At 56.6% G+C, this 14,207-nt stretch overlaps 1 protein-coding gene across 1 annotated transcript; it reads right to left on the bottom strand.

Moving 5' to 3' along the window:
* Window positions 1–9,480: 9,480 nt before the first annotated feature.
* Window positions 9,481–12,944, bottom strand: LOC135625911 (multiple C2 domain and transmembrane region protein 14-like). Its single transcript, XM_065131046.1, has one exon. The coding sequence runs from the start codon at window positions 12,775–12,777 to the stop codon at window positions 9,718–9,720; it is 3,060 nt and encodes a 1,019-aa protein (XP_064987118.1). The 5' UTR covers window positions 12,778–12,944; the 3' UTR covers window positions 9,481–9,717.
* Between the last annotated feature and the right edge of the window lie 1,263 nt (window positions 12,945–14,207).

The following is a 14,207-nucleotide window of genomic DNA, read 5'->3' as shown; positions in this document are numbered from 1 at the left end:
GTAGGCCTTCCAGTTTTATTTTTCTCCTTTGGGATGCTAACCGAGGTTGATATGCTTGTGTAGAGATGGTGAACCTCGCTGTAGTACGTGGAGGACGCGTCCCGTCTGCCGCATCTCCACGGCACCAGGTCGGCCCGGGCGTCGGCACCAGAGAGGCGCCGGTGGAGCTCGAGGTCGTCCGCCCTCGAAAGAAGGCCAAGGTCGCTGCTTCGAAGAAACCGACTCCCCCAAGGGCTCAGGAGAGCGTAGGGGCGGCAGAGTCGGGCTGGCACGACAGGCGAGGGGGGCGAGGCCGGCCCGAGCAATGAGGTGGCGGGGAAGGCGCCTCGGGAGCCTTCGATCCGGGACTTGTGTCGTTTGCCCGCGGGGCCGCCGAATGATTCCTACCAAGCGCGCCTGATGGGCGAGCTTTCAGAAGGCCAACCTTCTGACTGGTTGGTAGCCCGCTGGGGGGGGGGCTAACTCGCGGGACCCGGGTGTGGGCCGATGGGGAGACCGCAGCCGTGTTCATCTGAGGAGGGCTGCACCCCGACCTGGCTCGCGAGATATATAATTTGCCATCGGATGTCCTGCTCGGTAGATCCGTGAAGTCGCTGCTGTGGGTAAGTGTTCCGCTGTTGGTTTCCGACCTATGGTACGAGCGAGGGTTGTTCTGACTTTCCTTTTGCAGGGCCAGCACTACGCGATGGCGTTGGCAGATCGCGTTCGTGACGCTGGTCGGGCCCTGGGCATTTTGTGCGACCGCAACGCCGAGTTACGCAGGCAGCTCGAGGAGGTTCGCGCAGGGGCGGCTCCGGAGGCGGTCGCGGCTGCCGAGCAGCGCTCCTCGGAGCTCGAAGCAGAGGTGACGCGCCTCCGGACTGAGGCAGGGGCGACCGACCAACGCATGTCGGCATTGGAGGCTGAGGTCCTTCGCCTGAGGTCCGAGGCGAAGACGGCTGAGGAGGAGAAGGACAATCTCCGAGGGCTCCTAGGGGAGGCGCAGTCCGAGACTTGCCTGGTCCAAGGGGAGGCGGCCGCCCTGACCCAGCGGTTGGAGGGTGCCCTGACCGATGCGAAGGGGGCCTCGGAAGCTCTAGCGGCCGAGCGGGAGCGGCGGCCAGAGAAGGAGAAGGAAATAATTGAAGCTTATATGCGATCCTCAGGCTTCCAGCTCGGGCTGGTTCGGTCGGGGCAGGTCACCTACGAGTATGGGTACCGGATTGCCCTGGGCCGGTTCCAGACGCGCCATCCCGGGCTGGAGGTCGAGGTGGATCCGTTTGTCTCGCACCCCGAGGACTTGGATGTGGATATGCCGGAGGAAGTTCCTTTCGACGATGGCGTCGAGGGTTCCGACGATTAGGATAGTCTTGAGGTCAGCTCGGCTGAGCTGTTATCGAGTCCTGTAACCTTCTTTTGTAATCTTCGAGTCCTGTCGCAGTCGAGTCTTGTAATTCCATGCTTCAGAAATAAAGAGCTCTTTTCCCAGCATGTCTTTAAGCTTCAAAAATTACAAAGCTTCGACTTGGAAGAGAAACCATGGGTATTGACCTCAGACAAAGAACTTTTTAAGGTTCCGGACGTTCCATGTTCTCGGTAAGGAGGAACTGTCCATCGCTATGAGACGATAGGTACCCGGTCGGACCACCCTGGTGACCCGATAAGGTCCCTCCCACTTGGGGGCCAGCTTCCCCCTCGTTCGGGTCGGGTCACTGACCTCGGCCCTTCGTAGGACTAGATCGCCCAACCTGATCGGTCGAAGTCGTACCTTTCTATTGTAGATCCTTACGACGACTCTCTGGTGAGAGAGGGCCTTTAGGTGCGCGTCGGCGCGTCGCTCCTCGAGCACGTCGAGGCTGGCGCGAAATCCCTAGTTCGAGGCTTCCTCGTCGTAGCTCCTTGTCCGAAGCGTGGTGACAGCCATCTCGGGCGGTAAGACGGCCTCGGTTCCGAACGTCAAGCTGTACGGGGATTCTCCGGTCGCAGTCTTGGGAGTGGTGCGCAGCGACCACAGCACACTGGGGAGCTCGTCCGTCCAGGTCGATCAGGCCGCAGACACTCTTCTTCTGAGGCCATCCAAGATGGATCGGTTGGTTACCTCGGCCAACCCGTTCGTCTGAGGGTGGGCTATCGAACTGAACCTCAGTTGAATGCCATGACCGGCGCAGAATTCCCGGAACCTTGTGCCGGCGAACTGAGGTCCGTTGTCGGTTATGATGGCCTTGGGCAACCCGAACCGAGTTACCAGGTTCTTCCACACGAATTTCTCCATTTGCTGTTCCGTGATCGTCGCCAGTGGCTCGGCCTCGACCCACTTTGTGAAGTAGTCTACTCCTACAATTATGTACTTCCGCTGTCCAGAAGCCGGTGGGAAGGGGCCGAGGAGGTCCAGCCCCCACTGTGCGAATGGCCATGCGCAGTCGATGGGGTTGAGCGGGACCGCGGGCTGTCGGGGTGCGCGGGCGTGTTGCTGGCACGATCTGCACCGCTGTACGTAAGCTTTCGCGTCCCGGCACATGGTCGGTTAATAGTAGCCTTGGCGGAGTATTTTGTGCGCCAAGGTTCGCCCGCCGATGTGCTCGTCGCAGACCCCTCGTGGGTTTCGGTTAGGACCGTCCGGGCTTCGTCAGGCTCCAAGCATTGTAGGAGGGGATAGGTGAAGGACCGTTTGTAGAGGCGGCCACACTCCTCGGTGTACCACGCATGCGTGCGACGCAGGCGCCGAGCCGCGCCTTCGTCGAGGGGAAGGGTTCCATCCCTCTTGAAGCGCAGTAGCTCTTGCACCCACGTGATCGGCGTGCTGCTCGGGGCCGTAGTTGCTATTTCGATGGTGCAGGCAGGGAGCTCCTCAACCTCCGTCCTTGCTTCAGGGGTTGGTCTCAACGCCAGCTTGGCCAGTGCGTCGGCTCGCTCGTTTTCCTCCCTCGGAACATTAGACAGCGTAAAGTAATGGAACTTGGCAGTTAGGTCCCTTACACGGGCTAGGTATTTCGCCATGTTTGTGTCCCTAGCTTCGTACCCGCCGTTGAGCTGCTCGGCCACAAGTTGCGAGTCAGTGTGGACGTGTATCGCGTCCATCTACATCTCGAGGGCCAGCCTTAGTCCCGCCAGGAGCGTCTCATACTCCGCCTCATTGTTGGTGGCTTTAAACCGGAAGCGGAGGGAGCGCTCAAACGAGCGTCCGTCGGGGGTGAGGAGAACCAGCCCCGCGCCGGCGCCCCTTGAGTTGGCCGAGCCGTCGACGTGTAGGGTCCAAGCCTCGGGAGCCTGCTCGAGATTTACATCTTCCGTTTGAGTCAGCTCCGCAATGAAGTCGGCTATCGCCTGGGCCTTGATGGCGGTCCTGGGCAGGTATCTTATGTCGTGTTCGCCGAGCTCCACCGCCCATTTGAGGAGCCGTCCTGCAACATCGAATTTTGTTAAGACCTGTCGGAGGGGTTGGTCGGTGACGACTTCCACCGGGTGCGCCTGGAAGTAGGGGCGCAACTTCCGAGCCGAGAGCACCAGGGCAAGCGCGAGTTTCTCTATCGGCGGGTAACGCTTCTCAAGTCCACTCAGGACGTGGCTAACGTAGTAGATCGGGAGCTGTTGGCCGGGGCTTTCCTTGACCAGGACAGAGCTGACTGCATGCGGGGAGGCCGCCAAGTAGAGGGCTAGCTTCTCTCCGGGGGAGACGGAGGCGAGCCGGGGAAGGCTGGCCAGGTGCTGCTTCATCTGTTTGAAAGCCTACTCACATTCTGACGTCCACTGGAAGTTCTTCGGGTTTTTAAGCACCTTGAAGAATGAGAGGCAGCGATCGCCTGATCGGGCGAGGAAGCGAGACAGAGCGACCAGTCTGCCGTTAAGTCGCTGCAGGTCTTTAATCGTCCGGGGGGGCTGCATATTGATTATTGCCCGAACCTTCTCCGGGTCGGCGTCGATTCCTCTCTGGTGTACAATGAACCCTAGAAACTTCCCGGAGGTGACGCCGAAAGCGCACTTTGTGGGGTTGAGCCGCATGTCGAACTTGCGCAGCGTGGCGAAGGCCTCGGCCAGGTCGGCAAGGTGCATTCCGGCCTCTCGGCTTTTCACAATCATGTCGTCCACGTAGACTTCCATGTTCCTCCCGATCTGATGGGCGAACATCTTGTTTACCGTCCTCTGGTATGTGGCTCCAGCATTTTTTAGCCCGAACGACATGACCTTGTAGAAGTACACCCCTTGACCGGTGAGAAAGGCCATGTGCTCTCTGTCTTCGGGCGCCATCCTGATCTGGTTATACCCTGAGTAGGCGTCCATAAAAGAAAGTCGCGCATGGCCGGCCATCGCGTCGACCAGCTGGTTGATCTTTGGGAGGGGGTAGCAGTCTTTAGGGCATGCATTGTTGAGGCTGGTATAATCAACGCACATCCTCCAGCTTCCATTGTGTTTTTTCACGAGGACTACATTTGACAGCCATTTAGGATATTTGGCTTCTTCTATGAAGCCCGCGGCCAAGAGTCGGTCCACCTCTTCTTGTATGGCGCGTTGTCGGTCTGGGGCCTGGCGCCGGGGCTTTTGCTTCACTGGTCGAGCGTTAGGTGGGATGTTGAGATGATGTTCAGCGACCTCGGGGCTAACACCCGTCATGTCCGATGGGGACCAGGCGAAGATGTTGGCATTTTTCCGTAGGAGACCGACAAGCTGCTCCCGTTCCCGCTCGGGTAGCTCTGATCCGATCTTGACCGTCTGGTCCAGCCAGGCTTCCCGCAAAGGAACATCCGCGGTGGATCCCTTCGGCTCGGGATGAGGAGCCAGTTTTTTCGCTTCCCGCGGATCTTCCAGGGACGACTCGGTCCTGGCTCTCTTTCCCAACATAACGGAGGTGAGGTAGCACCGCCTAGACTCTCGGGTGCTTCCTGTGACTTCCCCAACTCCAGTACGGGTTGGGAACTTGATGGTCTGGTAGTAGGTTGAGACGACGGCTCTGTCCTTATTGAGGGTCGGCCGACCCAGTATGACATTGTAAGCAGTGGGGAGGTCGACCACCAGGAAGGTGGTCATCACCGTCTTCAACCTTGGCGGGGTCCCCAAGGTCAAGGGCAAAGTAATAGCCCCGAGGGGCGATATTGAATATCCCGTGAAACCGGTGAGCGCCGAGCACATTGGGCTTAGATTTTCCCTAGCCCAGCCCAGCTTCTGGAAGGCATCGAGGTAGAGTATGTCGGCCGAGCTCCCCGTGTCGACCATGATCCTCCTCATTTGCGCGTTGGCTACCCTGGCCGATATCACCAAGGCGTCGTCGTGGTCGGGTCGCTCGGCAGCTCCGGTTGGGAAGGTGATCTCGGGCTCGGGCTCGTGTCCCGAGGCTTCGTCGGGAGCTGCCCGGGCGTATGCCTTCCTGCCCGACATGGAACCTCCTTCGGATGCGGGGCCCCCGGCTATCACATCAATGTGTCGCTCAACGGGGCCCTCTGGGCGAGGCGACTGCTCTTTGTTCAGCCGGAGGTACTGGCCGAGATGACCTCTGAGGATGAGCTCCTCGATTTGTCTCTTCAACTCGTAGCACTGCTCAGTGTCGTGCCCGTGTTGTCGATGTAATCGGTAATACTTTGAACGGTCTGTGAGCTCCCGCGGGTTCCTCATCGGGTGAGGGTCCCTGAGCAGCCCCTTTCCCCTCTCGTGTAGGAATATTTCAGTCCGGGAAGAATTCAAGGCGGGAAGAGGAGGCCTTGGGTCAGGTCTGTCCAACTTTCGCCGGGAGGCGACAGGTTGCTGCTGTCGGGGCAGCTCTGACTTGGCCTTTTTGTGCTCCTCCCGCTTTCCAGCCATCCAGGTTTCCGCGGCGATAAACTGACTGGCACGTTGGAGCATCTCGGGGACCACGGCGGGGGGCCGCTCCACGAGCGACCAGAAGAACCTGGAGGGCCGCAGGCCAGTCATGAAGGCCTGCATCAAGAGAGAGGGGTGAGCATCCGACAATCCACGGATTTGTGTCGTGAATCGGTTCACAAAATGGGAGAGGAGCTCATCCTCCTTCTGGTTGAGCCCTAGGAGCAACGCCATGGACGGCTTTGGTCAGGCGTACGCCAGGAAGTTAAGCTCGAAATCCTTGGTGAGCTGATCGAAGGAGGCGATGGTCCCTGGCTTCAGGCCGCTGTACCATGTGCGGGCTGGTCCCCGCAGAGTCGTTGGGAACACCCTGCACATCAGGGCGTCTGAAGTCCCGAATAGCGCCATCTGGGCGCGAAAAGCGGCCACGTGGTCCGCTGGGTCGGCGGCGCCATCATACGCGTCCAGCGAAGGGAGGCGGAAGTGCGGCGGGATCGCCTGATCTTGTATCTCGGGGGTGAACGGAGATCCTTGGTGTCCGTCCACTCCGAGCTCTCCCTTTGACTTACGAACTTCCTGTTGTACCTCGTCAAGCCTTTGACTGACGAGGCGCAGCTGAGCCCGTAGGGCACTTGCCGAATCGGCGGTCGGGGCCTCGGGCTCGGGACGGCTCGCCGTGTCTTCCGCTTCCCGGCTCCCGGGCCGAGCTGTGGGGTTTCGAGGTGAGCTAGGAAGCTCTGGGAGTGGTACGTGGGTCCGGGCAGGAGTCTCTCGCTACTGTGGAGTTCGTGTCGCATGCGGAGGAGTTCGCTGGGAGGCGATAGTCTGCACCATGCTTGTCAAAGCTCGGACCTGGTGGGCGAGGCCATGAAAGGCCTCGGGTGACACTTGCGACGGGTCGGCGGGTGCACCGCCGGGGGGCGACAAGCCTGGGTCGTTGAACAGTTGTCAGTAGCGTTCTGATACCGCTGTGGGGCGTTCGTCGTGGGTTTCGTCATGCGAGGGACGCTCCCCTAAGACGGGGAGCTCAGCACTTGAGGATCCGCCGAGGCGGATTCGCTGATCGCCTGACATTTGGACAGACCCTCCTTCTAGCGCCAATCTGTTACGGTAAGTAACTTTTTTAGCCGTGACCTCGGGGTCAACGCGGCTGGTTCCGGGCTCCAAATGGCTGGGATCAGACGTGGCTCCCCTTGGGATGTTGCGGTGGCTGATGCAGGGGATCTGGCTGGAAAGTTCTGCAACGCCAAGTGGATTCAACGGCGGTCGAGTACCTGCACACAGGCCGGGTCGGATGCTCGGCCCGACCCCTCCGACGATCCAGTCAGTGATGGCGGAGAGGGGTTTTGGAGTGAGATCGCCCCTCTGCCCGTTGGGAGCCAGGGGGTATTTATAAGTGGGTTTGATGTTACCTGATGTGCCATCCTGCCGGGACAGGGTCGTACCTCTGACGGCGTCTGTCGTCGTCGTGGACGTCGCATGGAAGGCCGAGCTGCCGTAGGGTATGGGGGGTGTCAGTCAGCGCCTTCGCCTGCCTCGGCCGGCCACGAGGGGTCAGCCGAGGAGGTTGTTCGGGTACGGTGGGTGTGGGTGCGTGTCGTGTCGTTGTTAATGCTCGTTCTGGGGCAGTGTGCCGCACAGGGTGTCCGACGTGGGGGTGTATTAGTCAAATCCGGGCGTTATGTCAAATCAATTTTTTACCCCTATCAAAATTGATACTTCTTTTTCTCTTGCTTGTACATGCCATTGGAGAACAAGAAGAAAGCTCCTATTATACAATATCTGAAGTCTTGTTGTTCCTAATGATTAATATCCATGTGGACTTTCAGACCATTGCAGGTTTGTGCTCATCATGCAGACCTTTTATTTTGTGTTTCTTCCACACAACTCAAATTCTAATTGGCCATCTTCACCCTGATTCTAGATTCAGAAACTTGTCCACATTGTGCAGAATAATATTCTGTTTTGGTTTTTTCCCCCTTTTTCGTCTGAATGGTTGCAGCTTTAATATTATCTGAGTTGCAGTTTGATTGTTTCAGAATGTTGACATCTCTTTGCCTAGAGTTGACTACTTGATCTGCTCCAAACAAGAACACAATGTCCAATTATACTCTCCAATTTTCCTGCAATTAATTACATATCAACTATGCCATGAGACTTGACTGGATCTTTGCAAATAGAAATACCTTCAAAAATTATGATCATGCACAAGAATCAGATCTAGCTTAATTCATAGTAGTTCTCTGAGCTGCCTGACCTGATCATTACACACCTTTGTTTGAAGTAATCAGGGCAATAATATCTTTTTAGCTAGAGATAATGAATGTGAAATTCTCAACTCAAATTGGAGATAATTAATTGAATTTTTGTAATTGTTTTTGAAAGTAGTTCAAATATATTCAGTTTTAGTTACTGAAATGTCATAACTCCTATCTCAGATCAACTTTTCTAGGCTATCAAATACAGAGAGCTCCAGTGGTCAACATGATCTACAGAGAAAACAAAACTTATCTTATCCAGAAGCTTCTTTTCTAGTCAACACCAAACAAATGATGAGATCACAATAGCTTCTTTTCCAGTCAACACTGAACTACATGCTCACAATCTTCACCATTGACTGATGAATATGAAAGACAAATAGTTTTACAGATATATGAACCTCAAGAAACACAGACTGTTGCTGGAAAATCTTGACTTGGACTTTGAGGATCAACCTTGATCACATCCATCTTTATCTCCTCTTGATCACTTTCTTTTCAGATGTTTCCTCTAACATTTTGAACTTTTAGGCATTTCTTTCTAATATTCACAGGAGAAACACAAGCAAGAAGAGAAAGCTGGAATAGTATCATCCCAGGTCTTCCATTATCTTTCATCACTTATTAGTGCTAATCGACTCGCATTGTTTAAGCTATTCGAACAAAATAAATCAACTTGAATTAGCCTAATCCGATTAATTATTTTCTCTAGGAGGCCAGCCCAATATCATCAGCACTTGACAACCCAGGATGAGGAACTAAGATTTGGTGCATAAGCTTGGTCTGTGTTAATTAACTTATCATGTCAGGAATCTTGGTCTGTTGTGGATCTGGAGATGGAAATGGATGCTAAAGATATGATATGCATACTCTGAACTTATTCCACCTGTGGCTTCTTCTCAATGCAGCAAAATTCTTTTTTGGCTAAGATTGCTGGACACTTGATTCACACAATTGGATGAGAAAGAAGAAGAAGAACTATGTATAGTTTCTTTTGAGATCAAAATACAAGACTAAGAAAACCTTGTGCAGAATGGATGATACTCTTAAATGAGCCATCATCTGGCAGAACTGACCTTTCTTGAAAGTAGCAGACAAGGGAATATATGGCTGTTTCATTTTCTAATTAATGATCTACTTGCTGCTCTCTGCCTGCAGAGCTCAGAAGGCACATGAGGAGGTCTCATGCTGCTCTTTTCTGCAGTGTGGTAGAAAGGTAGAAGAAAGATGGTTTGCTTACTGTTTGGTTTAGTGTATGTATTAGATTTTAGTAGAACAAAGAGAGTAAGAAGACATGCCAACTTGATTTGCCTTGAATTCCTAATCGGTATGGGGTTGTCATCTTTAAGCAAAGGACTTCACATCATCCCCTCACCAAACCCCATTATGTCTCGACATGGCTGTGAATTCCCATGCGCGCCCATTCAATGCACCATGTAACAACCAACGGTCAACAAATTCAAATAATAATATAATAATAATAATTTCCATCATTTTACACCTCAACGGTCGATAGCGGTACCAAACATTCATCTTATCTTTCTTGCTAAGGAATATAAAATATAGGATATGGGTTTATTTAATTTAATACTGGCATTAGAAGATGGAGAGGTAAATAAATAAAATAATCACAAGCACATATCATAGGGGGTGGGAACTATGGATCCGGATCCGTTTCTTGTTGGATCTTCTAGAGGATCCGGTCCGACAGTGGCGGCAGGCGCCGGAAGAAGTTGAACCCGGCCGACGGCATGTCCCCGCGGAACCTCGGGTGGCGCAGGTAGTAGAAGCCGGCGAACAGCAGGAGCACCCGGAACGGCACCGCGTACAGCACAATCGACGACAGTACGCAGAAGGCGGCGAAGATGCCGGTGGCGCGCGGGTCGCGCCACCCGAGGAGGGCCTCCACCCGCTCCCCTTGTGCCGCCACGTCCCCCAGCAGCGTTTGCGCCCGCCCCGCCAGCGCCCGCAGCCTGTCGTACCGCAGCCGGACCAAGTCCGCCGGCCGCGACGATGGGAACACGTCGAACTCCTCGTCCAGCTCGTCCGGCCCCACCGCGTCCACCTGCGACAGCCGGGGGTCCATCCCGGCGGGCCCCCGCGGACGGGCGCGGTACCGCCACACCAGCACCAGGAAGAGGTAGAGCGCCGCCGTGGGGAGGATGACCTGCGGGCAGAGCACCGCGGCCGCCAGCAGCACGTGAACTAGCGCCGTGGTCGGAGGGTGCGACCAGGTGCGAACCCCGTGGACCCACCGCGCCGCCGCGGCCGCTCGAGTGAGCCCGCCCACCACGCGCGCCCAGTTGGTCCGGCTCCGGCGCACGCTCCACGTGTGGGCGTCTGTGTCGAGCATGTGGTGCACCACCTCGGGGCCGAGCGGGGGCTCGGAGCGAGAGAGCCGGGCGGCGACGAGGCGCATCGCGGTGTGCCGCAGCGCGTCCTGCTGCGCCGGGGCCAGCGGGCGGACGTAGTGCATGCGCGGGAGCATCGGGCTGCCGTACGTCTGCAGCAGGCTGAGCCACGACGGACAGCTGAATCGGATCGCCAGCTCGATCTCGCCCATCTTCTTCGCCCCGGCCGGCTGGACCGCGGTCAGCGCATACGAGTTCACGTAGACTCGGTTCGTGTCCAGGGTCGAGAGCCGGATGCGGACCTTCCCGATACGGGCATCCTTGACCGGGGGTTTACTGCTGCCGCTCCCGTCGGCCTCGGCCGGTCGGAAGCGGGAGTTGTCGAAGACGCCGATGGTAAGGACGGTGCAGGGGTCGAACACGTCCCACGCGTACTGCTCGTTCCACCGCGGATTGAACTGGTCGAGGATGGTCCGTGTGCGCGCCCACTTGGGCCCGTATTTGAGCACCACGTAGGCGTCGGTGGACCCGCTTGCGCCGCCCTGCGTCGCCGGCTTCATGGGAACCAGGTTGGTGGCCCCGCGGACGCCCACCTCGAGCAGGCCGACGGGGGGCTTGGAGAGCTGCTTGGAGGCGGCGCGGACGTCGCTGGCCACGTGTGCGGCTTCGTCCAGCACGTGGTAGCCGCCCTCCAGGCAGACGCGAACGTGAAGCCGGCCGACGTACGGGCGGCCCTCGTCATCGCCGGCAAGATTGAGCCACCGGGCCGGCGGTTCCGCGCGGTCGTCCAGTCGGCGGTGGATGGAGGAGAGCGGGACCTTGGTGTGGCCAACCGGCTGGCCGGCAGTTGCATCCTCGAGGACGACGGTCAGGAAGGGATCGAACGGCTCGGCGGCGACGAAGACGAGGTCCTCGTTCCAGGTCGGGTTGGCCGAGCTGGAGCTGGTGACGAGTGGGGCACGGCCGGTCCTGAAGACCTGCCCGCAGAGCTGGCCCTTGACGAGGATCTCAGGTCCCGTGGCGCCACCCGATCGCGGCGACTTGGTGTCAGGGGCGGGAGGGAGGTGGAGGTCCTGCGTCTGGATCACCGTTAGCCGGAGGTACCACAGTTTGGGAGAGAGGTAGGCCTTAGAGCGGGTGTGCACGTTGAGGCCGCCGGAATCCGATTGCCACGCCTCCTGGAACGCCTCGTCGACCTGCGTCCCGACCCACACGGCGAGCATGACGTCATTCCCCGGTGCCGCCGTTGGTTCCGGCGTGGAGGCCTCGAGGGTATACCATTGGGGTGCCAGGGGGGAGTCCGGCGGCGACCGCTTCGGGATTTCCTGGAGGTCAAAACAGACGGAGCCGAGGCTCACGTCTTCGGCGGGCTTGTCTCCGTCCTTCTTCTCCTCGTGCACGAACACCTCAAGGGCCGTGGAGTTGAGGTTCTCCTTGTGGAACGCGAAGACCTGGTCCCAGTCCGCTGACCTGACGATCCGGGTGCGCACGCTGTGGCTGCCGATGACCACCTGCGCATAGACGGGCCGGTCTTCCGCGCCGCCATGCTTCGCCTTCAGGACGCGGACGAAGAGGTAGGGCACGCGGTCCACGAGGTCGTACGAGCTGGAGGGGCGCTCGCCGGCGAAAGGGCGGATTTCGAGGTCGCTGAGGCCCAATGGGTGCGAGTCCTTGGCCGGGGTGGCCGGCGGCGTCGGCGCTGGCAACGGTGGTGCCTTCTGCTTGTCCTCCTTGGGTTTACCGGCATCGGTGCTGGCCGGAGCGGCCTCCGTGGGCTTTGTCTTCTCGGGTTGTTTCTTCTTCTCCTCGTCCTTGGAAGCAGGGGCGGCCTTCTCGTCTGTTTTGGTCTTCTCTGGCTTCTTTGCCTCATCCGTTTTCTTTGCTTCCTCGGGCTTCTTCTCCTCTTCCGCCCCCGGTTTCTTGTCCTCGGCAACCGGCGGAGCCTCTGGCTTGGCCTCGGTACCCGGAGCCTCATCGGCGGCCGGGGGAGGAGCCTCGTCAATGTAACTCACGCGGAGGCCGAGCTCACCCTTCACCTGGGAGAAGACGCTCCTCTTCTCCAAGGGGTAGTAGATGAGGGCCTCAGAGCCGGCCTTGGCGAAGCTGGTGCCGGAGATCTTGACCTTCCCGAGGAAGGTGTTCCGCTTGCCGGTCTTCTTGTCGTTGTAGACGTTGAGCTCCAGGGTCTCGGCGGCCATTGACTCGGGGTCGTGCACTAGGAACTCGAGCTTCTCGTCCCATTGGGGGTTGAGGTCCCGGAGCCGCGTCTTGGTCCGCCGCCGCTGCCCGTCGAAGTCCACCATCACGTAGGCGCTGGCCGTCCCTTGCCCATCCTTGGGCATCAGGTTCCGCGCATTGCACACCTCCACCACCAGTCTCCGGTTCCCTCCGTCCGCCATTCTCCTCCAGCACCAACCTCACCACCACCTCCGATTTCAACTGCCTCGGTATCACGCTTCTTCTCCAAAACTCTCAGCTTTCCTTTGAGATTCCCACGTCTTCTTCTCCAACGGAAAGAAGCAGAGAGCGACAGCGAGCGCGAGAGCTTTTCGACGGAATCCGACCGTTTCTGTGCGAGCGAGTGGAGAGGCGAGAACACGCGGAGCTTAAAAAGAGCACGGAAGAGTGCCACGTCACGGGAAATACACGTCAGATTAGTATAGCATCCACGTGGAGGCATCTCGGAGTGCGGAGCAGCCGACAAGTTGTGTCAGGCCGTGGGATCCAAACGAAAAGTGATCCCAGATCCCATCCAATTAAGATCCCCTGTTCCTTCCCTGGTATTACGGTTCTGCCACTACGGCTCAACGGTCGCGTGAGCACGTGTGACGTGTCCATTATCGCAGGGGTACCGATGTAATTTAGAACAAGAAGTCAGGGAAGATCCGTGCCCGAGAGAGAGAGAGACGGAGAGAGAGTAAATGCGTTGCATGAAGGGCTTTTTGGCTTGCTCAGTTGGTTGGCTTATGTAAGCTCAGATTGAACGAGAGAGACAGAGAGAGAGGAGAGAGAGAGAGAGAGAGAGAGAGAAGAAGGTGAACAGTGAGCCTTTTTTTTTTTTGGCTGAGAGAGAGATGGAGGTGATGGGGAGAATAATGAGGAGATGGCCATTCTGAATGCTGTCTGTAAATATGAACGTTGGCTTGGTTGTGGCATACATTAAATTCTTCACCGTAAAGACTTGCATGCAGGACTACGAAAATACTAAAACTCATACCACCCTGTCCCATTTGTTTCTTTCAGCTCATCAAATGTATTCCTTTCACCTTACTAGCCAAGAACAGCACTGTAGCTGAACTCCAGCAGATGTGATGCTGCAGGGCTTCTGCAGTGGAGGTTTAATACATGGGGAATACAAAAGAATGACCTCAACGGCTGATTCAACGACAGGTTTGTCGGTGTGTTTTTAGTAGCCAGATTGAGATCGAGAAAGTTTCAAAAGATTGGTCGAATGCTGAAAGAAATAAATTCTTTCTACCATTTAATCACCAGAATATCTGCAGATAGCTTATTATGCTTGTTTCAGCATGAAGAAAGGTTATCCAGTGAAGAACATGTTTCTCGTGGTAGATTCCACGGCGAGCTTTTGGCTAAACCTCCACTTCGCATAGAGCAGAAAAATAGAAAAGGATGGCACTGTTCTTAGACATATCAATAGAGCAAGAAATAACACTAGAGAAAGGACATGAAGATTGAATCAGGTCATTTAACTACAGGCCCCATAAACACAGACTGGAGCAGCAGTGGCTGAGTAATTTATGTGGCCCTCACACCTGTTGTGTAAGAACAAGCCATGAGAGATTAATGCTTTTCCAGAAACCTGCCAAGC

Source organism: Musa acuminata, chromosome BXJ2-10, assembly GCF_036884655.1.
Source record: "Musa acuminata AAA Group cultivar baxijiao chromosome BXJ2-10, Cavendish_Baxijiao_AAA, whole genome shotgun sequence".
In the NCBI taxonomy this organism is placed as follows: domain Eukaryota; kingdom Viridiplantae; phylum Streptophyta; class Magnoliopsida; order Zingiberales; family Musaceae; genus Musa; species Musa acuminata.
This window is presented reverse-complemented; position numbering and strand designations above follow the sequence as displayed.